At 45.1% G+C, this 25382-nt stretch overlaps 1 protein-coding gene across 1 annotated transcript in view; it reads right to left on the bottom strand.

The window, feature by feature from the left end:
- Positions 1-10944: 10944 nt before the first annotated feature.
- LOC142075034 (PDZ domain-containing protein 2-like) overlaps positions 10945-25382 on the bottom strand; it is a 115482-nt gene continuing 101044 nt past the window's right edge. Inside the window, 6 exon segments of the mRNA XM_075136031.1 lie at positions 10945-10976; positions 11754-11888; positions 14878-15148; positions 18089-18190; positions 22788-22905; positions 23604-25381. Coding sequence (XP_074992132.1) covers positions 10945-10976; positions 11754-11888; positions 14878-15148; positions 18089-18190; positions 22788-22905; positions 23604-25381 — 2436 coding nt within the window.

Here is a 25382-nt window from a genome sequence, read left to right on the forward strand (position 1 = left end):
AGATCTTAAAGTTGAATCCGAGTTGAATCTCAAGTTTTCTTGAGAATGTTATTTATTCAAAGAAAGCAACTACCTCTCTGAAGAAATAATATCAATAGAATTGAATGTTACAGTCAGTACAGGAACATAGCCTTGGATTTCTGAATGTTTAATGTTTAGTGAAAGTTCTTCCCTTGTACTTTATTTCCATTTCATTTCATGGAAACCTCATTTCGGTTCCAGAATGGTGAAGCCGCTGTAGCACATCCAGTGGATGGTGATGCATTATGCCTATCTCACTGAAGGGTCACCCTTGGCTGGCTTTGGAGGAGCTGAATTAAGCATGCTGATCGCCATCAAGGCAAACAGTAACCCTGCTAGTCAATTCATGTCAGACATGATCCTAAACAGTATTTTTTCATGGGTGCAAGCTAGCAAGAAAATGGCTGAAGCTGATCATGTTTTGTAGCTACCTCTTAAGTCAATGGTCAGAGTTGCTTCTCTTACTAACCTTGTATGTAAGTACATTTGCATTGTATAAGGCTGTATAGTTGCAACTTCTGAATTCTGGGTCTGTTAAAATTACGTTTTTTCCTGCCTTGTAGTGAATTCTTGTTTGTATTGATAATGAATTTTTCAGTTAGCTCTTTTGAATCTGCCTTTGCAAAATTGTCATTACATAGCTCTGGTCACTCTGTCACAACCAGCTGTGTATGGCTGTTACTTGTTGACATTGATTTCACTAAGCAGAAGCTGACTTTGCCTGCTTTCCGCATGGAGGACTTAACCCCGTCCCAGTGGTGTTTCTGGGAGCTTTGCCATTGGCTTGAGCCACATGCATGGTTTCCTCCTCCTCTAAGCCAGCTAATACCTTTTCAGTGAGAACATAATGTTTAAAGAATAGTTGTTATTAGTCTTAGTACTGCAAAGTAACATGTTTTGCTGACACGTACACAGGTCAGTTTTTCAGGTATTAAAAAGTAAATGCAAAGAGTTTCTGTTAGGCTAAACACCAGCTCCCAGGCTAGCGCCGCATGCAACTTGACAAAGGTGTTCATCAAAGGCAGCCCCGACTTCAACAGAAAGGCTCCTGCTGTGTGCCCTGGGCTTGGTGGAGTCCTGGAGTCTTCATCAAGGACACAAAACAATGATTGTGCCTGTTCGGGACTCTCGGGAAAATTCAGCATTAGTATTCGCATTAGTAGCTGAAATGTATTTGAATAAAAGTGTTCTGCTCAACATATGCTGCTTTGAAATTCAATAGGAAATGAGGTGCGGGCTTCATAGAGCCTGCCCAATTCTTCAGGCCGTAGCACACATGAATGTTATGAAAAAAAGGTATCCCCATAAACGTATTATCACAGGGATATCTGAGTTAAGTACTAGTGCAGTATTTTTCTGTCTAGATCTGCAAAAATTATTTGCTTTTTGTGAAATGTTTTTATGTTTTTCTGAGGATTGTCAAGAGTGCTAGCATTCACAGTGAGCTCAGGAAAAAGACCTAGATCCAAGCGATCAGTGCCAGTATATGAGCAAGCACTTGCTGATGTCCTCCTTAGGAGTCCTTTTGTTATTTCTGCAAAGGATCTGCTATATGAGTGTAACAACATGAGTTTGTTTTTCTTAAGGCCTATTCTGGATACAGGCCAGATGTTTTGCTGTATGCCCCATGTATGTATGTCTTGAATTCTTGCTGAGATAATAAATACAATGTTAGCAAGAAAAATGAGTCATTGTTATAACTCAGGGTTTTTTTGCGGATTCTGAATGCGTGATCGTATTATACAAATTCCTTCCATGCGTCCAAGTCAGCAGGCACACACTAAGGCAACAGCAGAGCGTCAGTAGATATACATTGGGAGATTAGGCTTTTTCTTCTGCCTTTAAGAGGAACAAAACATAACCATATCCTTGAACTTCAAATGGGAAACAGACACACCTATTCTAATATTTTCTAGTAACTACTGCCTGCAGAATAGTTTGGTGGTGTCAGGGGCACCATTACCTCTACCAGAGGTGTTGCAGCTTTGATGAAGAGAGTCCCTGGGGATCAATGAAGGATAAACATCCAAGTTAAGGTTTTTGTCTTGGATGCAGGCAGAAAGGAATGCAGTGTTTTGCCAAAGTCAGATTTTGAATTTCTCCAAAGTTTGAAGCTGGAGTTTTGGAAAAGGGGTAAATGATATTGCTTACCGCAAGGGAATAGCAAAGGGATAGCACAGAGCTTATTCTTTCTCCCTAAAGCTGGGACCCAAAGATGTGTCTGTGGAGAGGAGAGCCCGAGATCCTCACCTGCTATGCCGTGCACATCAGCAGGCTTTCCCCTGACTTGTCATGCTGCTTCTCCCCAGCTTCACGGGCAGGGAGCACCACACCTGGGGCATGTGTTCCCAGCGTGAGGAGGACTAAGAGCTTTCTAGCCAAAGGCTCTGATTTCTAGTAAAGTAAAAAAAAAAAAAAGGGACGCAAATTGCCATCCTTTCTCAGTTAGCCACAAGTGGAGGCTTGGAAGAGCTTTACTTCACTTCAGGGGGCATCAGCGAAGCGGTCCTGAGAAGGCCCATCAGCCTGGTGCCAAGTGCTACTGCAGGCGCTGTACAGTGAATTTTTGCACAGCCCCACCAGGAAAAAAATTACACTCGTAAGACTCATCAGCCTTGTGAAAACATCCACACACCCTCACCCACTGCCCGCTGGAGGCTGGCCCCTCTCCAGCCAGGTCACTGCCAGAGTGTGATGCTTGTGACCTGCTCCTCCCAAAAGGGCAAGGAAAAAAAAATCTCATCACTGGGGCACATCATCGCTATCTGAAGGTGCCTGACTTGCCCCCAAGCACCTGATATCAAAAAACCAAACCAAACCCACCTGCCAAAGCAAACTGCTGGAGTTGCCTCCCCATAGCGCACTCCATTAACCACAGCCTGTGGGCACCTGCCAGGCCACGTTTGCACTGTGCTCACCTAGGCGAAAACCAGCCCGGTACCCTCAGCCAGCTCACGCTCTCACATCTGAGACTGGATGCACAAGTGGTATTTCCTAAACAAATTGCTAGACAACAGATAACACCTCCCTCTTCCCCTCTCCCACCGCGGGATGTTTTTTTTTAAGTCATATGAAAAAGAATGTCTCATATGCTGCTAATTATTTTTAGCATATGCTGCTGGAAGAGATTCATTTTCTCATTTTCCTCCCATAGACATGAGACAGTCCAAGGGCATGACATGCATCCGTAAAGGTGCAAGGAGGCCGGACAGGAAGGGCTGGGGATATGGTCTTTCGTTCTGGCAGGGTTTTCCATGAAGTAGGCGACTGTCTCATGGCGGGACTGTTAGCGAGCAATAGTCCCAAAATCTGTTACAGCTGTAAACAAGGGTCTTTAATCAAGTGCATCACTATATTGTCTGGATGATGGCATAAGAAACCGGCCACACCAAGGCTGCCCTCCCTTCTCACACATGGTCTCTTTGCAATGCAAAACTCACCAGTCCACAAGCCCTCTGAAAGTGCAGAGGCAGGCATCACTAATTCCTTTAGCAACAAGAGATATCCCGTGAAACAGCAGTGACCTCAAATAAAACTGTTTCTGCTATTTCATATTACGGGGGCTTTGGCATCATTCCCTCCTCCACAGGAAAGGATGGTGGGAGCACCACCTGGCTTGGCTCCTCCATGCTGCTGCCACCGCTTGAAGGGCCAAGGCACCTTCCTGCAGGGGACAGGATAGCTTGCAAACCTTGAAAGAAACCAGTTACCTTCAACAACACTGGGTAAGGCCGGTGGACACGCCTTGGAGCTGCCGTCAGGATGCTGGCACCCCTGCGTTACCCACCATGACACTGCCGCAGCGCCTGCCTGGGGGGCTCAGAGCAGAGGACAGCCCCAGGACAGTGCCCGTCACCAGGCTTTTGTGCCTTTGGGATTTTGCCTGCGTTATCATGCCCTGCCCAGGTCAAGGTACCACATTTACACCTCCTCCCTCAGCTCTGGGATCTGAGCCGGGATCGCAACCACCTTTGCCACCTGCTGCACGGCAGTGATTAAGGGTAGATTATGCTTGCACCTTCCCCTTCGTGCTCCCGAAAGGGATGTGACTGAGCCGTGACAAAGGCACAAGGCCACATCCAGATCCCTCCTGCCCAGGATCAGGAATTAGGGAGATAATTCTTGATGACAGCAGCTGCGCTTTCCCCAGCGCCGCCGTGGCATCGGCAGCACATCAAGGAAATGGCTTTGCTAAGTAGGGAAAAATCTAAGCAACTACAGCTATAGGTAACTTGTTTGCTCAGCACAATGGTATCAGACTGATTGAGCTGCACAGTGAGGTGAAGCCAGTGCATACAGGACTATCAATGGAAAGGCAAAAAGGTTACCGTTTTAGTATTGGCTAACTTCAGAAAATACCCTGACTGCCGGAAAACATCCTTCTAGTCACAGCTTTAAACACTGCAGGATGGAAGGGCAACTCCTTGTTTTGGGAAAGAATGTTTATTTGCATCAAATGTTCTTTCTTAAGATCATTAAATGAGAGAGATTTTATATTTTTTAAAGGAAAAAACTTTAGAAATTATTGCAATCATCATTAGTTTGTGAAATCTTTTAGCCAAGTGCTTTGAGGAACATGACTACACGGAAAGAGCAAGTCATGGCTGGCTTTCCCTGTAAAGAAAAAGTCCAAAATGGGCCACAACTCCTTTTGCTAAGGGCTGGTGATAACAGTCCAGTTTCAGCTGTACTCCTTGATGAGGAGAAACAACCCAACCTCACTTACGAGAAGCAGTGGCGATCAGCCCTAGATAACGCAGCATCACTTGCTTCCCAGGCACCTATTGATACAGGGGTGCTAGACACAGGGTGGAGATGCTGTGAGAGCACTTTTGTGGTTTAACCCGACAGGCAGCCAAACACCACACAGTCGCTCACACAATCCGCCAGCTCACAGTGGGATGGGGAAGAAAATAGGAAAGAAAAAGCAAAATTCGTGGATTTAGATAAAGACAGTTTAATAGAACAGAAAAGGAAGGGAAAATAATAATAATAATAATAATCATGGTAGAATATACAAAATGAGTGATGCACAGTGCAATTGCTCACCACCCGCGCTGACCAATAACCAAGTAGCGATCGCTACTTCCTGGATTACGCCTACCATTCATATACTGCGCATGACGTCACATGGTATGGAATACCCCATTAGCCAGCTGGGCTGGCTGTCCTGATTATGTTCCCTCCCATCTTGTGTACCTAGCTCAGTCAGTAGGCATGGGAGCTGTCCTTGGACTAGGAGGGCACTTAGCAACAATTGAAAACATCAGTGTGTTATCAACATTCTTCTCATACTAAATCCAAAACACAGCACTAGGAAGAAATTTAACCCTATCCCAGCCAAAACTGGGACAATGACGTGGTTAGCAGACTCCGGGAATACGAAGAAACTGTCTCCTCCTCCCTTGTCTCGGTTGTGGAGAAACTGTCCCGGGAGTTCCAGCAACTCAAAGAGGATATGTCCTATTCTACACCTGTGCGGACCAGTATCTCAGCCATTAGGAGTCAGCGTTTTTCTGCTCAAGAGGATATAGAAGATACACACCCTGGGGCACCCTGTGGTTTTACCTGCGTGACCACGGAGAGGACATGAGGCAGTGGGATGGAAAACCTACCTTGACCCTAGAGGCACGGGGACATGAGTTGCAAGAAAAAACAATCACACAAGGGGGTTCTCCCAGAAAAAAGGCTGCTCCAGTTTTCAGAAAAAACCTGTCTCACGATGGTCCAGTTTCCAGTGAACAGTTCCCCAGACAGAGTAGAAGGGCTGATCTTACTTTGGATTCTTGACTCGTGTTTGCAAGAAGTGACAAACGGATACTATGACCAGAACTAGAGGGGCCCTGCCTCCAGCCAGGTGGAGGAAAGGGACAACCGGATTTACTGGACTGTGTGGATTCGATGGCCTGGCACATCAGACCCACAGGAGTATCAGGCTCTCGTACACACCGGTGCACAGTGTACCCTGATGCCATCAGGCTATAAAGGGGCAGAACCCATTTGTATTTCTGGAGTGACAGGGGGATCCCAAGAGTTAACTGTATTGGAGGCTGAAGTGAGCCTAACCGGGAAGGAGTGGCAGAAGCACCCCATTGTGACTGGCCCAGAGGCTCCGTGCATCCTTGGCATAGACTACCTCAGGAGAGGGTATTTCAAGGACCCAAAAGGGTACCGGTGGGCTTTTGGTATAGCTGCCCTGGAGACGGAGGAAATTAAACAGCTGTCCACCTTGCCTGGTCTCTCAGAGGACCCTTCTATTGTGGGGTTGCTGAGGGTCGAAGAACAGCAGGTACCAATCGCCACCACAACAGTACACTGGCGGCAATATCGCACCAACCGAGACTCCCTGATCCCCATCCATGAGCTGATTCATTGACTGAAGGGCCAAGGAGTGATCAGCAAGACTCGCTCACCCTTTAACAGTCCCATATGGCCAGTGCGAAAGTCCAATGGAGAGTGGAGACTAACAGTAGACTACCGTGGCCTGAACGAAGTCACGCCGCCACTGAGTGCTGCCGTGCCGGACATGCTAGAACTCCAATATGAACTGGAGTCAAAGGCAGCCAAGTGGTACGCCACAATGGATATCGCTAATGCGTTCTTCTCAATCCCTTTGGCGGCAAAGTGCAGGCCAAAGTTTGCTTTCTCTTGGAGGTGCGTCCAGTACACCTGGAACCGACTGCCCCAGGGGTGGAAACACAGCCCTACCATTTGCCATGGACTGATCCACACCACACTGGAACAGGAAAACAAGCTTTCTTAGGCGTTGTGGGCTTTTGGAGAATGCATATTCCAGATTACAGCCTGATTGTAAGCCCCCTCTATCAAGTGACCAGGAAGAAGAACGATTTCAAATGGGGCCCTGAGCAACAACAAGCCTTTGAAAAAATTAAACGGGAGATAGTTCATGCAGTAGCCCTTGGGTCAGTCCGGGCAGGACAAGATGTAAGGAATGTGCTCTACACCGCAGCCGGGGAGAATGGCCCTACCTGGAGCCTCTGGCAGAAAGCACCAGGGGAGACTCGAGGTCGACCCTTAGGGTTCTGGAGTCGGGGATACAGAGGATCCGAGGCCCACTACACTCCAACTGAGAAGGAGATATTGGCAGCATATGAAGGGGTTCAAGCTGCTTCGGAAGTGGTTTGTACTGAAGCACAGCTCCTCCTGGCACCCCAACTGCCGGTGCTGGGCTGGATGTTCAAAGGGAGGGTCCCCTCTACACATCATGCAACCGATGCTACGTGGAGTAAGTGGGTCGCACTGATCACACAACGGGCCCGAATAGGAAACCCCAGTCGCCCAGGAATCTTGGAAGTGATCACAAACTGGCCAGAAGGCAAAGATTTTGGAATATCCCCAGAGGAGGAGGTGACGCATGCTGAAGAAGCCCCACTGTATAATAAACTACCAGAAAAGTAGAGGCAATATGCCCTGTTCACTGATGGGTCCTGTCGCCTTGTGGGAAAGCATCGGAGGTGGAAAGCTGCTGTATGGAGTCCTATACGCCAAGTCGCAGAAACTGCTGAAGGAGAAGGTGAATCGAGTCAGTTTGCAGAGGTGAAAGCCATCCAGCTGGCCTTGGACATTGCTGAACGAGAAAAATGGCCAGTTCTCTATCTCTATACTGACTCATGGATGGTGGCAAATGCCCTGTGGGGGTGGTTGCAGCAGTGGAAGCAGAACAACTGGCAGCACAGAGGTAAACCCATCTGGGCTGCCGCGTTGTGGCAAGATATTGCTGTCCGGGTAGAGAACCTGGTTGTAAAAGTACGTCACGTAGATGCTCACGTACCCAAGAGTCAGGCCACTGAAGAACACCAAAACAACCAGCAGGTGGACCAGCCTGCTAAGACTGAAGTGGCTCAGGTGGATCTGGACTGGCACCATAAGGGTGAATTATTTATAGCTTGGTGGGCCCATGTGTGGTGGTGCATTCATACTTCTCCTTTCTTCCCTGCGCCACTTGTTGATCTGGGCCGTTTGTTGATCTCAGAAATTTCCATGAGACCTCAGCCTTGGTGTATTGAGTCTGGCAGTTGAGCGCCCCTTGACTGTATCAGAAACTCTGCATAGCTGAGGCTGGGAACGTACTCCTACTGCCTGGCCCAGGTGTCCAGTAGAATAACACCGAAACCTTGAGAATTCTTTAGTAATTACCACCTGGGACTGTGGCCAGGATGGAAATTTACAGATGACTAAAGCCAACCATCTTGCGAACCTATAAACGGTGGTCCTAAGGAGGCCCTTTGAGCTCTCCTGGACCGCAGCGGGCTGCACCCAGCATCTCCCTCTGAGTGGGACGCCTCTCAGAGCTTGTGATCTTTCGGGCCTACGATATTCGGAGGACCGCTGGGTCCTGGGCTGAGTCCCCTTCGAAGCTCAACCCTTTCGCCCGTTGAGAGGGAATGCCTAGACATTCAACGTGAATATTTCTTCACTGAAATCGAGGGGAATTTTTAACAGGTATACCTTCTGTATATTTTTTTTTTTATATATATATATGTTTCTCTGTGTGTGTGGACTGATAGTAAGCATAATCTGTAATTAAGTTGTGATTGTAGTAGACTTACTAACTCACTTTGCAAATATTGAATTAGTTAATGATTAAGCGTTACTAAAGTTTGTAAATGATTAGTTGATAATTAAGTGTTGCTAAATTGTGAATGAAACCTAGACTGCTGCCAAACACATATAGTCCCTGAAATATAAACCCTTAGATGATTTTCCTTTATATGTTTCATCCGTGTAATAAGTAATAGAGTGAACCTTGCCACTGAATTCTGTTAGGTTGCACCTTTATAAATCTCTATTAAAATCACTTTCTGCTAATATCTTTGATGGTGATTTTTTGAGCGGCCTCTAAACCACTCATTCGCGACACCATGACACCTCAGGCCATCAAGGAAGAGACGCAACATCTATATGGGCTCATGATCGAGGGGTCGACTTGACCATGGACACTATTGCACAGGTTATCCATGAATGTGAAACATGCGCTGCAATCAAGCAAGCCAAGTGAGTAAAGCCTCTTTGGTATGGAGGACGATGATTGAAATACAAATATGGGGAGGCCTGACGGATTGATTATATCACACTCCCACAAACCCGCCTCGGCAAGTGCTATGTGCTCACCATGGTGGAAGGAAACACCGGATGGCTGGAAACATATCCCGTGCCCCATGCCACCATCCTGGGCCTTGAAAAGCAAGTCTTATGGGGACATGGCACCCCAGAAAGAATTGAGTCAGACAACGGGACTCATTTCCGAAACACCCTCAGAGACACCTGGGCCAAAGAGCATGGCATTGAGTGGGTCTATCACATCCCCTACCATGCACCAGCCTCCGGGAAAATCGAACGATACAACGGGCTGCTAAAGACTACACTGAGAGCAATGGGTGGTGGGACATTCAAGCATTGGGAGACACATTTAGCAAAAGCCACCTGGTTAGTCAACACCAGGGGATCTGCCAATTGAGCTGGCCCTGCCCAATCAAAACTCTTACTTACTTTAGATGGAGATAAAGTCCCTGTCGTGCACATAAGGAATATGCTGGGGAAGACAGTCTGGGTTACTCCTGCCTCTGGCAAGGGAAAACCCATCCGTGGGATTGCTTTTGCTCAAGGACCTGGGTGCACTTGGTGAGTAATGCGAAAGGATGGGGAAGTCCGGTGTGTACCTCAAGGGGATTTGATTTTGGGTGAAAATAGCCAATGAACTGAATTGTATGATGTCAATTGTTATATGATATTGTATATCATTATTTCTATGGTTGCTATCAATGGTTTAGCTGGAAAAATCACCCAGATTAATGAAGAAGGAACTCTGATGAAACTAAGCAAAGTGCAACGATGATAGAACCGGACGAGCACAGTGATAATGGAACCAGAACTCGCCTCAGCATGCAACAGTCCAACACCACACACCATCTCTCCTGCCCTGAGAGACTGTTATGACAGATGGAGCCCAAAGTCATGGGCTAAATGAACTCAGTGGACATTTTAGAGGGATGGCCCATAGACTAAGGGAATGATATCTGTGTGTATATATCAAAAGACAAGAAAAGTGTTGATGATTAATTGGAATGTATTGGAAAATGTGAGACCTAGACATGACGTAGATGGTATAGAATAAGGGCTAGATACTGTCCTGGTTTCGGCTGGGATAGAGTTAAATTTCTTCCTAGTGCTGTGTTTTGGATTTAGTATGAGAAGAATGTTGATAACGCACTGATGTTTTCAGTTGTTGCTAAGTACCCTGGCTAGCAGGGCTAGTCAAGGACATTCAGCTTCCATATTCTGGAAGAGGCTGGGAGGAAGCATAGCCAGGACAGCTGATCCAAACTGGCCAATGGGGTATTCCATACCATGTGACGTCATGCTCAGTACATGAATGGTAGGCGTGATCCAGGAAGCAGCGATTGCTACTTGGTTATCGGTCAGTACGGGTGGTGAGCAATTTCATTGTGCATCACTCATTTTGTATATTCTATCTTTATCATTATTATTTTCCCTTTTCTGTTCTATTAAACTGTCTTTATCTCAACCCACGAGTTTTCCTCACTCTTACCCTTCTGATTCTCTCCCCGTCCCACTGTGGTGGGGGGGAGTGAGCGAGCGTCTGCGTGATGTTTGGCTGCCTGCCATGTTAAACCACGACATTTCTCAAACAGAATTCTAACATGGTAATAAGTAGATAATGCAGTAGATTGTAGAACCCGGATAACAGGGACAAACAATCCAAACATGGGTAGCAAACTTGGGACAAGCACACCAGATACGGAAACAGCTCCTAGAGAGGGGCACACCCTTCACTACTGATGAAAGTATGTTTTCTGTAATGATAATTTAACTGACAACATCAGCCATCATGGGAAGGGGAAAAGGACTGTATCTAAGGATATAAATTAATGAGCTTAAAAATTAAACATGACCTTTACCCTCATAATCACTTTCTAAAGAGGAGAAAACAAACACACACAGAGAAATTGATAAGCAATTCAGGAAATATCAGTTTGATTTTTTTCCGAGATGAGAGAATATACCACTGAAAAATAATTCTGTAAAAATGCTAAGCACCCGCAGCTTCATTGAGTTTCAGCTTCCTTTAGAAAGTGCTATATTTTTCACTAAACTGAATCCCAGACTAAGACATATTAAAATCACAGCATAGTTCTGGGATTGTTTTCCTTTCTGTACACGGTTCTTATAAGTTTAACTACCTGCTGACAAACAAAGCATCCAAGAGTGGCAGTTTTTGAATACGAACATCACATATTCTTGGTGAAAGCTAATACTGATATCTAACAAAAAATTAACAAAGACAGTAAAAACCCGTAAAATTAATAATTTGGTACAATGCAGGATGTTGCTTTGAAACCACACTGATTATCTGCACTGTGCTTCTCTCAGAAAAGAGAATCGGATAAGGCATGAACTTCTCAAACTGTTATATATGATATTGCTGCTGTAATTTAAGGTCTAGAATAGTGGACAAGCCCAGGAAGGAACTGCATCAGATTGCTCCACAAACATTTAGTAGCAGATGCAATCCCTAGCCATTCCCAGGAGTGTTTTTTTTAATGACCACTTTGGCTAATAAGTGGTAATAAATGAGGGACACAAAAACCACCCTTGCTTCAAAAAACATTGAGTCCAAGAATTAAAATATCTGTACAATGCACAAAAGGAAAACTGAGATAATATCCACTGCATTTGCATGCTTGTAGTACCTTTAAATATTCTTTTTACAAGCAAGGGCCTGTCTCCAGCAATGGAAGCTTTTCCACCATCAAGACTGAATCCCAAGCCAGCAGAGGTTTTCAATAATTCAATGCAGATGACGTCGTTCATATCCAGGTTTGGATCTGTGACAGAATATACACAGCATCTTGTTATGCACTTAACAGTAAATTGCAAGTTGTGTTTGGTTGGTTTTGTTTTTGCTGCAGTGACAAAGCAATTCAGAGTTCAGTTCATATTCAGACTAGAACATGTTGTCACGCAGTTTCTCAGAAGTGAATGTGTATTATTGCAGCTGTGAAGGGGAGACAGTACAAAATGCGTTTACGCATTTTGCATGTTCAACAAAAACCTGCCAAGGCATTTTTGTTGGCTGTGCTGGTTTTGGCTGGGATAGAGTTCATTTTGTTGGTAGTAGCTAGTATGGGGCTATGTTTTGGATTTGTGCTGAAAACAGTGTTGATAATATAGAGATGTTTTCGTTATGGCTGAGAAGTGCTTACACAGAGTCAAGGCCTTCTCAGCTTCTCATGCTCTGCTGACTGAGAAGGCTGGAGATACACAAGAAGCTGGGAGGGGGCACAGCCAGGACAGCTGACCCAAACTGGCCAATGGAATATTCCATACCATATGACATCATGCTCAGTATATAAACTAGGGGAAAGCTAGCCGGGGGGCTGCTGCTCAGGGACTGGCTGGGCATCAGTCCGCGGGTGGTAAGCAATTGTTTTTGTTTTTTTTTTTCATTTGCATCACTTGTCTTTCTTGGGTTTTATTTGTCTCTCTTTTTGTTATCTTTCTTTTCATTACATATTATTATTATTATTATTATATTTTATTTCAATTATTAAACTGTTCTTATCTCAACCCATAAGTGTTCTCATTTTTACTCTTCCGATTCTCTCTCCTATCCCACTGTGGGGGGGAGTGAGTGAGCGGCTGCATGGTGTTTAGCTGCCTGCCGGGTTAAACCACAACATTGGCAAAATTAAAGCTTAGCAAACTTAGCAAAGACTCTATCTAAACATCAACAAAGTAACTGAAAAATTACAAAATTAGCGAGTGGAGAGCATCTCTTTCTTTCATTTGTTCCCACTTGTTTATTCAGTGAGCCACATCTTTTAAATAACAGTAATGAATGAAATGTTACATTAAACAAACACATTCCATCCTCTTAAGGAAGATTTTGTAATCACTCACTAGTGTGAATAATTGTTTCTGGTCTCGTATCTACAGAAATAACCATAATTACCTGTAGGTGCGTACTGCCTCCTATGTATCGGATGTTCTTAGAATGCAATATTGCTGTAGCTGACAAAAAATATGATTTTGCTTAGGAGGAAGTAAATCTACAATTTTGGAAAACAGGACTCTCATTGCCCTGCATGAATGTAAAAATTATGCAGTCCTCATTATCACAAATTACTGCTACAGTTATCTCAAACAACTTCAAATGTTATCTAAAACATGAGCTTTGCCTTGTGCAAGATGGAGACGTTCTTAATAACCCAATACTGTGTTGTTTATGAGATAATGTTACCCCCTAGTGCCTGCAGCCAGCAGATATTCTGCATTTGCCAACGTGCAGGACGCAGGGAGTTCAGAGTAAAAAGGGATTCTGAAGTAATTACATATATTACATCTATGGGAGCAATTGCAGAAAGGCCGATTCATTCATTTACAGAGTGCTTCCTATTTCTTTTAAGCTGTATTGCAAAGCTGTACTATAAAACCCAGTGAAAGCATAATTCAATGAAAATTGCTACAGAAAAAATAACAAACCAGAAATGACTATGGCCAACGGGTTAAAAAATGCTAAGTGGCAGCTCCATGTCCTGGTTTTGGGGTGCTCTGAGCTGAGTGCCTGGTATTGCCCAGGAAGGCGGGGGAAGCTGAATCACCAAATCATAGAATCATAGAATCATTAAGGTTGGAAAAGACCTCTAAGATCATCAAGTCCAACCATCAACCCAACACCACCATGCCCACTAAACCATGTCCCTAAGCGCCTCATCTACACGTCTTTTAAATACTTCCAGGGATGGTGACTCCACCACTTCCCTGGGCAGCCTGTTCCAAGGTCTGACCACTCTTTCAGTAAAGAAATTTCTCCTAATGTTCAATCTAAACCTCCCTTGGTGCAACTTGAGGCCATTTCCTCTCGTCTTATTGCTAGTTACTTGGCAGAAGAGACCAACACCCACCTCGCTACAACCTCCTTTCAGGTATTTGTAGAGCACGATAAGGTCTCCCCTCAGCCTCCTCTTCTCCAGACTAAACAGTCCCAGTTCCCTCAGCTGCTCCTCATATCTCTCAGCAATAAGCTGTAACCACTGCCCACTCACTCTCAGGGACACTGCAGCAGTGCAGGACTGAAGCAGGTCACCCTCCTGGCTCCCTAAGCAGTGGCATACAGTCAGACAGGTACTAAAGGGTTTTGTGTCTTAATTCTACAAAAAATTTGAGAGATCTTTTTGTAACACCCCAAGTGCAGCCTTCACACTGAAATGCTGCTTTGTTCCCAAACAGGAACTTACCATTCCACTGATACATTTCCACTTAAACCATTTATCCCTAGTTTCCTATGGGATGGCTGACTTGGATTTGACTTAGCTCCATTTACTGTAATATAAAAATAATTTTTTCTATGTTTTTAGTAGAAACAGTATGAAATCTGCTATTACAAAGACCAAGCTCAGTCCCTATGAATAACAAACTGCAGGGCTTGGGGTTTTCTTCGAGTTTGGTGTTGTTTGGGTTTTTTTTTTCTTTTTTGGTTGTTTGTTTTCTTGCACTGAGTGCTGTTATTACTTTAAAGGAGTTTTTCCTGGATTGGAAGAATATGTGAAATCACTAACTTTAGCAGAAATTGGATTAGGCCCTAAATGTCCTTCTAAGTTTCTGCCTAGTTATGATATTTGAAAAAACCCAAACAAACAAACACCAAACTGCATTTAGGCTCCAAAGAGAACAAATAAAATTTAAAGGTAATTTCATTTGCTGCCTTCAATCACATAAGGCACAGACGCTTTTAATCTAAAACACATGGACATTTTTCCCTTCAGTCTGCTCTGCAAAGGAATCCTTCCAACTGTTCTTGGACAAAGATCATACCTGTTCCTACTTCCATGGAAACATCCTTTCCAGACCCCACACATTTTCTGCCAGTAGCTGATATCTCAAGTCTGGAGGAATTATTTGCTTTGTCTTTTTCCTTCTGGATGACAATGACCACGTATTTGTATAGTCTTGCCTGATGGAGAACATTCAGGACATCCTCATGGACCAAGCTCGCAAGATACTTGCCATTGATTGACAGAACAAGATCTCCTTGATGAATAGTCCCTTCTTGAGATGCCACTCCCTTTGAAAACACTCTGTGGACCTACAAGAAAGATTGCAACTTAGGGATGCTTTAACTTCATGACCACACATAATGCCTCTACAGGCCAAGGTGAACACAAAGTCCCTACCAAAGTTTGCAATCAGTGCCCACTGCCTGGATATCAAGCACGCAACATTTGCTCCAACAAACACCCTCAAATACTAAGCCCTAAGTGACTGGACAAGAACTGCAGTTAGGGATTGGTGGGGGGAGAAGCAGAGGAAAAGATGCTATTATTGCATGGTCATTTCTAAAGCCAAAGACAACCAAAACCAGCTAGAGAACGTAGTATCACAAATCACTTATGCTTTCACTGACCTCCTCAAAGGTCTTCAATTAACATACTTCAAATGACACAAAGGTTAACTTCACATCCATGCTACAGCAAAGTCACCAAGAACAACATTGCGGCGTGTGACATTTGCTCCCCAAATTCCCACTGACTGGGATATGCATCCTGTGCTGTTTTCAAATGCATACTTCTAAGTGGTGCACAGCATCTGTGCACAGAAAGGCTCTGACTTACTGCAACTGTACAAGTATTTAATCGTCCATCTCAATTTAGCTGATTAAATACAATGTGAATAGATGCAAAAGGATGATTTAGTGGCTTGAAATGCATCTTTTCTAGAGAAAAAAAATACTCTATTCAGAGTGGATTAAACTTTGAGTAAACTCCAGTGAGTGCAGCTGAGATTTATATCGGTGCCATTTACAGAAAGGAATTGACTAAAAGAGTCAAGATCTGATATTTAAAGACTTGCCTATCAGGCACTGTAATTTTAGCAGCCAGAATACGGCTTCCCATGAACACAGTTCTAGGTCCACTGGACAAAGGTTCAAGGCAACAAATCTGTGGACGCATTTTCTCTAGGAATTTCTCCTAATGCCCAGACCAACAGCGAGGAATCAGAAGCCTTTTGGCTCCTGTTCCCTCTCATTGCAGGGCCATGCTGAGATGGGCACCTGCCATAACCCTACAGGTCCAAGACGATTAATTTCCAGCCAGTCTAAGCAGGCATTCAAAGCTGGAATAACAGCTTCAATGACAGATGTAGACACCCAAATGCAAGAGGTAATTGGAATACAGGGGTCATGTCCAAAACATCTGCTGCCTTCCCTCATGTGCCCAACTCCTCAGTACCTTGAAGCTCACTAGGCATTTCTATTTCTGCACCCAAGTGTGGGCAGAACAGCCCATCTAAGCAGCTCAGCACCCAATGTCAACCCTAAATCCAGCTAGGACCCAGAAACCCAGTAGGTCAAGGACATTAAAATGTTCCCCAAGAGGCCCACCCGAGGAGCATGCTTTACACACGCTGAACAAAGAGGACCTGGAAAGAGCAGGAGCTGATGCTCTTTTGGTCTCATGGCTAATAGCATTCAGGAGAAAGACTTCATCAGCTACTTGGCCTGAGAGCACTCAAGATCATATTTTTAGGTAGTGTCCCAGTCTTCAGGTGAGGAGCTCTCTGGGGGAGACACTCTTGAGCCTTCCCCTTGCTCACAGCTGACACTGCGAGTGTTTGGGCCAGAGACAGGGAACACAACCTTTGCAGCGAGAGAAGTGGAGTCTGGTCCCTAGACTGTGACCGTGTTCTAACTCAATGACTGCTTAATGTAAAATACATTTACTTATACTGGTCTTGTCTAAGAGCAAAAACCAGAACATCCCTGCAAGGGCTGCTGCAGGCCCCAAAGACTGAGGAAATACCCTTCTAATCTCAGCACTTAATGGATCTCTCTCTTTCAGAGCAGAATTTAAATGCATGTATTGTGTAAAGAAATTGTCACACGGGACACCGGTTGTCTTGGATTTTTCTCACTGATCTGTTTTTGAACAGTATTTCAGTTGCTTGGTATCACCTTTTACACGCCAACATCACTTAATGGAACACAATATCTTTGGTTCAGAATGCTGTATAAGGCGCTTTTTTTTTTAAATAAAAAAACAACCCTCATTTACTGACAACCAACAGGTCTTAACATCAAAACAAATTTGTGAAGTGAAATCCAGAATGTTTGCTGAGGTCTGAAAGAGTCATTCTCAGGATTTGCAAAAAACCTTCAAAAACTTTGCTGCACAGAGTTCACTTTCAAAGGCTGCAAATGAAAATCTCCCCTAAAAGGCTGCATGCACTGCAACTGCATGCATAGTTTTATTTACATACATAGGATTTAGACCTAGCCAATCCCATCCAGTAACAGTGTCCTGGTTCCGGCTGGGACAGGGTTAACTTTCTTCCCAGTAGCTTGGGAGTGTGCTGTGTTTTGGGTTCGGTGTGAAAGGAGCGTTGATGGCTCATTGATGCTTTGGCTGTTGCTGGGTGATGCTTGCACCGGGAGGGGGGAGCACAGCCGGGGTGGTGGACCCAGCTGGCCAATGGGGTATTCTATACCGTGTGACATCATGCTCAGTATAAAAACCAGGGGTGTGGGGGGGCTCGCCCCCCCGTTCGTGACACGCGGTCGGCGGTCGGTGAGCGGTTGCGTTGTGCATTGCCTGCTTTGTGCATTCTGTTATTGTTGTTCTCATTGTTATTATTACTGTTCTACTTAGTTTTATTTCAATTATTAAACTGTTTTTATCTCAACCCGGGAGCTTTCCTACTTGTGCCCTCCCGATTCTCTCCCCCATCGTACCGGGGGGCGGTGATCGAGCGGCTGCGTGGAGTTTATTTTTGCTGGCTGGGGTTAAACCACGACAAACAGATTTTTAAAGACTGAAAACATAATTGGCATCCATCTCCAATAATAAAAATTACGCTTCCCAGACACCCTTTGATTTCAGGAGCAGATGGTATGCAGTCGCCTCTGAGATACACTGTTTTATGACTCTGAATGACTTGCAGTGAGTCTTGATAAACGAGCACTTGATCTAATCACCAGCCTGCTTTAAAGTGAGCTTTGCAAAAAAAATGACTTGCAGCCATCACTTACTGTGACTGATTTCTGTTCCAGATCTATTCATCCAGCAACACTAAATCCCAGGCCAGCTCCTTCTTCTTTGCACAAGACTACAAAGTATGCATCGTCTTTGCTCTAGCAGAAAAATGGGGGTGAAAGAGAAGGGGAAGGAGGAGAAAAACAAAACCAAAGATCAAGACCAAGTTCCCGCAAAAATGACAAATTCCCAGTACCCTCAGATTATGGCAGGTGAAAAAAAGCAACTCAAGGAATTAAAACTGAGACGTAAAATGCATTTCTGTTCATGCTACAGATGAGTAGCAGCCATATAGGAGAACTCAGGTGACAGCAAAGATTTCTTCAGTCAGTCCAAGGCTAGAAAGCAAAGTCAAAATTAGGATAGTGGAAGGGTATTAAACCTTGGGCAGCCTAATTTTCACAGGCTGTAATCAACTTTGCGTTGCTGGACATTTTGCAGTCAAAACTGAATAGTTCCCACACACCTTTCTGGAACAAGCACTGTACTTTCCAGGGAATTGCTAACACTTTTTTTATCCCATTTCTCCTTCCTCTTGAAAGGCAGTTACAAAGATGTAATGGAGGGCAGTTACATTAACCTCTTCTCAGCAGTGCTGGTCAATCTTGCAAGGGGCAGTGACTACAAATTGAAGCTTGGGAAGGTTAGATGGGACAGCAGGAAAAACTGTTTCACTTGGGAGATGAAAGTAATGAGCCTGTTAGTAATCCAAATGGGACTAAGCTGTGCTGTTGTGGAAACGGGGGCATCCAGCACAGGAAAGGGACTGGTGCAGGTCTGCACCAAGGCTGAACTTGGCTCCAGACCAGAATGAAGGTGTAAAGCTGATTTCTTTGAAGTGATGGGCTGCTGCCAAAATACAGAATTTGCCATGAGAGAGAAGCAGTCCCGTCCAGCAAGCCTGGTGCCGTCTTCTGAATGGCTATTAGGACAAACCAGACACCGTTACAGAGACTGCATTTTGCGGTGTAAGGGGGACTATTAAGCAGGCATCTGGTGGAGCAAGGGGATAGTAACCATCTGTGGGGCAGAGCATCAGAAGTGGGGAGTAGAAAGCAGGTCTCAGCTTTTCCCCAGAATCCCATCCAACATCAGTCATTTCCAGAAACTGCCAACACTAAAATTAATGACACATCATTAGAAACCAACCTCTTAATCTATTTAGCATTAAATGACATATTTAGTTCACTAAACTCAACATTTTAACTCAGCGTTTGCCTTTTAATTTCATTTCAAAAGGTACAGGGCACCACAGATTATCATTGCTGTTTGGTGAAACAACAGTCAAATTCTTGGCCTCTCTGTGTGTGTTTTTGCCAAATAGTGGCCCTGTCAGAAACTGATGCCACCCTGCTTCACAACACTGATCCATCAGCGCTCAAGGAGAGAGGAGCAGTCAGGGCTGAACATCTCAGGCCACAGTCTTTTGTAGCTGTCAAGACCCTTCTCACCTGTACTCAAGTGAGAACAGCTTTATGTTAGGCTAGAAATAATAAAGTCAATTAAATATCTAGGCTAGCCACCTTCAAAGTGCAATGAGGGTAACAGAAACATACTCGTATCTTTGACAGTTAGGTACTAAAGCAACCCTTTTTGTTTAAGAGGTCAGGTTCTTTACAACCCTTGCTACCACAACTTAATTTTCTTACACTGGGGAAGGAAAAAAAAAAAAAAAATCAGAGGCTCAGATATTAGAGGGTTGTGCGAGGACCACACGTCCTGGGCCAGTCAGCAACACAGTCTGAACCCTGGCTTCCTGTGGTGGTGCATTCCTACCCCCCTTCTTTTCCTCTGGGCTACGATACGATCTCAGAACCTTCTGTTAAGCTTTAGCCATTGTGTACGAGTTGGGCGGTTAAGCGTCCCTTGGCCGTACCAAGCGCTCTTGCATGGCTAAGGTGGGGAACAACACTGATCGTACCAGGGACACTAGCTACATGATCAAGGTAGGGAACAGAAACAAGAGATAATTCGTCATCTCTGACAGCTCTGAAGCTTTCCCTACCTGGGTCATAGCTCAAGTGGAACAATACCATTGTTACCGTGAAACAATACCATAATTACTACCCTGGACCACCTCAGATAGTAGCCAAAATGGAAATTTACTGATGACTAAAGCCAATCATCTTGCAAACCTATAAACAGCGGTACCAAGTGAGACCCTTTGAGCTCTCCTGGACCGCAGCGGGCTGCATCCAGAATCTCCCTCTGAGTGGGACGCTTCTCAGAGTCCGCAAACTCGAATTTGCGATACTCGGAGGATCACCGAGATTTTGGGCTGAGACGCTCCTCGGGGCTCAACTCTTTGCCCGTTTGGGAAATGCCAAGGCATTTAACGTGAGTATTTCACGGTACTCAAGGGGAATTTTTAACAGGTATACCTTTATAAATTAGCTAATCCTAGGCCTTTCATTTAGCTTTGGTACCATATTCATATGCATATATGTATACATTTTGATTGATCTAGATCTTTTTGTGCGCTTATCTGTACAGTTACTAACAAGTATAATCTGTAGTTAAGTTGTTTTAGTCTTTGTAGTATTTGTACCAACTTGACTAATTCTTTGTGTAGCTGTCAAATTGATTAATGTTTAAGCATTGTAAGACTCTAAGTTGCTGCTAAAACCCTTAACCCTTTAGACACAACCGTTGTCCAAGTCTGAGACTAAGATTGGGTCCAGTCGGATCTCTTCTGAACCTCGTGACTCAATGAGAGGGTCCCCCCTTTCACCCTTTTATCCTTAATCTCTGTACAAATCATTCCAACACAATTCTAATACGATTTTCCCCTGTGTAAACTTAATCCATGTAATAAGTAATAAAGTGAACCTTGCCATCAAATTCTGTTAAGTCACATTTCTATAAATTTCTATTAAAATCACCCTTTGCCAATACCTTTGCCAGTGATTCTTTACGCGGCCTTAAAACCACCCATTCGTGACACTTCTCATTGCTGAGGTTGTGCATTTCCTCCCTTCCCAGCTCTCAATGCTGTCCTCAGCCAGCACGTATACTATGGGGCACAGACACCTGGCTATGGATGCTTATTGCTTTACTTGGCCACACAGTGGACGCACAAGGCCTCCAGTGATGACGACTAACTGCTGGGCTTTGAGAAACGTCACTACAATAACTGCATAACATGTCTTTGAGGCAGGTTAACGCAAATTAACTCCTTGCAGTGCATAGGCAAGTTATTCTCTCAAAATTTCTAAGGAAATTGCCTAGAAGAAATGAGAAACACAACATGAAAGAGCTCAAATCTTTAGCCTCTCTTCAGCCTGTTAGCTGAAGATCATCAGTCATAAGAGATTTAAACAATAAAATGCCTGTATATTTATTTTTTATATTAGTAACACTTATTAAATGCTAGCAGTAAATTCAGCACTGTTCAGAGCAAAAGATGATGACAAATTCTTCCCAGGGAAGCTCTCAGTCCGAACCAGGCAGTCCATCTCATTTTTCAGCAATTGCATAACTATGAACTGTCCTATTGTACATTTAAATCCAACATTTGACTAGCATAAAATTTTCCAGCCTACGTGCCATACTGGGCTTAAATATGGATTAGAAACTATGCAGACAAGGAGTGCATTCCAAAAAGCATTGAGTTATTTATAAATATTTGAGTTCTCAGACTTTGAAAAGTGGCATAAATAACTAATGTCCACAAGACCTCATGCAAAATACTTTAAAGAACACTTAATTACTTTTGGCCAAAAGTACAATCCAATCCTAATTTTTTCAGTAAACCTACCAAACCCTCTTGGCTCACAAAACTCTTGGGACTTGCAAGCTTTAGCTACGCTATCCCTGGAAGGAGGTAAAGCTGGGTATTTTGGGGAGGTCCTGTTCCCCCCAGCCCGTTCTACATTTGAAATAGCAACCTTTGTGAATAAGACTCAGGAACGCTCTAAATGCAGCTTAGCTGGCAGTTATGCAGACCAGATGGCAGTTTCCCCTCCAGTGCTGTCATTATTTTATCAACTTCTGTTCATTTAAAAAGGGTGTGGACATATCCCAAAAACACAAACACTGCAAACAGGGAAGCAATGTTCTGGCAATCATTTCACTTTGGTGGCCTTCTTTAAACACCTAAATAATTAAGCAGGTTATCTTAATGCAATAACCAGTTTCCACAGAAGAGAGCAAAAAGGGCACAGGAGTATCTTACAAACCCTCCAGCAGCCACTTTCTGGCATTGCAAGCCACCAGTTCAGCGTTAAACAAGATAAATTCAATTTCTGTGATCTCAGCTTCTAGCAAAAGGCAGGTGCTTCCAGGCACAGAGAGGAGCAGAGCTTCCCCTGTGTGGTGGAGAAAGTGGATCTGATCCAGATGGTTGGTGGAAAGTTAAATTCTGATGTGCAATTACTGGCAAACCCAGGAGTTTCTCAGCTGTAAAAATGACTGAAATGGAGACATACTTCTCCACTTAAAATAGGTCTATTTATTGTGGCTCAAAACTGCTTTTGCACTGGACAAACAATACCCTTTCTTATACAAAAGCCACTCAAATATATTATGGGTTTATAGCAGGCATTCAAAAACCAGCAGAAGTAAAACTACCATCAACTGTAACCTACCGCAGGACTACTGAAGGAACTCTGAAATTGTTTGGAAGAGAATTTATCTGCCATTAAGAAAACCCTTAAAAATACCACCAATAATTTAGTTTTATCTTCTGGTTTTTACCTTTGCTTGTGCTTTGACTTCTTGGAGCATAGCAGCAACGTCACATTTTGGTACTACTGCTGACAAAACAGATTGCAATTTTTGCTGGTCCAGGCTTGAGACAAGCAGCTGATCCAAGCTAAAATGAATAGAAAAATATAAAAGACAGCTTTATCTTTCTAGACTGCGTAGAGATACGTTTCAGGTATACAGTATAATTTGTACTAGGGTAAGCGATGAAGGGCTAGCTCATTAAAAAGCAGAAATTTTGAAAACAGGTAAGAAATGGCATATGCTGGGAGAATGGGAAGGGGCAGAGAAGTCAATTTAAGAATAACTCTGAAAATCAGTCCCTGTTCTGTTCCCCTCCTCCTTTCCCAATGATTTTAGCAACAGACATTAACAAAAACAAGGAGACAGCTACTTCTGAGGACTGTTTCTGGCAGGACAACAAGCTCGTTTGTCACTGCAGGCTGCGCTGGCAGCCAGCGCTGCACAGCCTCCCCTCCAGGGTGGGCAGGAGGCAGCGGCTTCTGTGCCATAACATGGCCAAAAAACGACTGAAAACAGCTAGAGGGGACACAGAAAAAGAGCCCGGCCCTGCCAGGATAAAGTGTTTCATCCCGTACTGAAGCGTGGCCACCACCAGACGGCGGCGCGGCAGTTCTGAGAGATCAAAAGAGCGCAAAGAACAGCACCCCGAATCGTGAGGGGAATGGGGGCCGGGGCCAAAACTGAAATGCACTTTGGCGCAGGCCTGGGGCAATGGGGAAGCTTCGCCTCAGGAGAGGCTTGCGGGGATGAAAACGAAACAGTGGTAGCAAAGCTGACACCAACCTAACAGACCAGCTGTTTTCTGTACGCTCCCCATCTGGAGAGCCACCATGGGGCACATCGTTGTCCGTAGTGGACCCCGGTGTCCCCGAGCCGCTGTCCTTAGGGCTGCCGGTGTCCATCCCCATCCCACCCGCCTCAGTGGGGCTGCAGTGAGCCAGCAGGGCTACGTTGCTCTGGGAGGGTGAGCCAAGGGCTCTCCAGGGTGTGATTTCCAGCTCCGTTTTGAAGCACGTGGGCTGCAGCGGTCCCGAGAAGCCCTCTCCGCACAGCTTGTCCAGGTTGGGCATGCTGAGGGCCCTCAGCTCCCGCAGCCTGGAGTGGGACAGCAGCGGCCACCCCAGGCACTGGCTGCGGCATGCCTGCGAGGTCGAGGGGGGAAAGGCAGAGGGGTCTGCCCCAGCACCACCCTCCTCGCTCCTCTGGGGCTTTCCTTCCCCCTTGCCACCCCCTGTCACATGCGTCAGCTCCATGCTGGCGGGCAACTTGGCTGTGTCGTCAGCCGGGCTTGGGCTGCTGCCATAGGAGCTCAAGCTGTGCCGCAAGGCCTGCAGCATCTTGGTGGGGCTGGCTGCGGCAGCCATCCCACCACACGACCTCCTGGTGAGGGGGGACCTCGCAGCCAAATGTATATCAATGGCCTTCACGATGGGCCAGTCAAAATTTGCCAGGTTTTCAAAGGATTTGATCCTTTGTTTGACGGAGGAGAATGAGGTAGGTTCATGCAGCCAGTTCAGCTCGTAGTAGTAGTAATTCCTCCTGAAGCTCCTCAGCTTATTGGCAGCGGGGCAGCTGATGTAACTGGCTGAGGGGGATGTGTCATGCACCCTCTTGCTGCTTTTGGAGGCATACGCCTGCTCCTTCCTGCTCTGGCCATTTGGCAGGTTGAGATGGACCATCTTTAACATCCCCGTTGCTGCCTGGGAGTATTTCTCCTCTGCGGCGTGGCCCTGTGGGCCTTGCACGGGATGAACCTCAACATGGCAGTCCTCCTTCAAGTGACCTGATAACTGGGCTGGCATCGAGTAAGTCCTCATCACAGGTTTCGACAAGCCATAGATATTTTTGTCTCCGTCGGTATCTGCTTTCGAGAAATACTGCATGGTCCCCATCTCCTCAATCAGCCGAGGCACTTCTGCGTTCGCCTCTTCTGTTTTCTCCAGCAATGGCAACTGCAAAAACGACGCTGGTGAGGAAGAGGCAGAGGAGGAGGAGGCAGAGGAGGAGGAGGAAAGCTTCACCTCAATGAAAGTGCGCTGAATCTCCTGCCCTTCCAGCTGCTCCTGCTGAACTGCGGGGGATCTCAACGAAGAGGAGCCTCCAACAGATGGTGCTACGTTTTGCAGATTCAATTGCCTAAGGTTATCTGCACTATAGATGCTCTTGATTGCATTCAGGCCTGCTCCAGGGTTCTCAGTCCTCCCTTTCACATATTCAACTATTTGTATCCCCTGAGGAGATGAAGTGACTTTGGACTGACTGTCTCTGGCTCTGAAATCATCTACCTTAACACCCTTACCCTGACACACTGCAGGCTGCATGGAAACTTGCTTTTCTTTTGGCTTTCCCCATGCCTGCTGCAGGTCCATTAGCTCCCCACAGCCACCACATTTAATTTCACCACTCTCTGTCGGGCTGCCGGTGCCATTCAGGAGAGGCAGAAGTGAATCTTCAGAAATGACCAGAGATGGTTTATTTTCTAGCTCTGACTTCAGAGTCCTTGAGGCTGCTGAAATGCTTTTGCCAGGATCTGGGTTTGTAGGTGAATTATGGGACAACGGG

The sequence above is a fragment of the Calonectris borealis genome, chromosome W (genome assembly GCF_964195595.1).
Source record: "Calonectris borealis chromosome W, bCalBor7.hap1.2, whole genome shotgun sequence".
Lineage (NCBI taxonomy): Eukaryota > Metazoa > Chordata > Aves > Procellariiformes > Procellariidae > Calonectris > Calonectris borealis.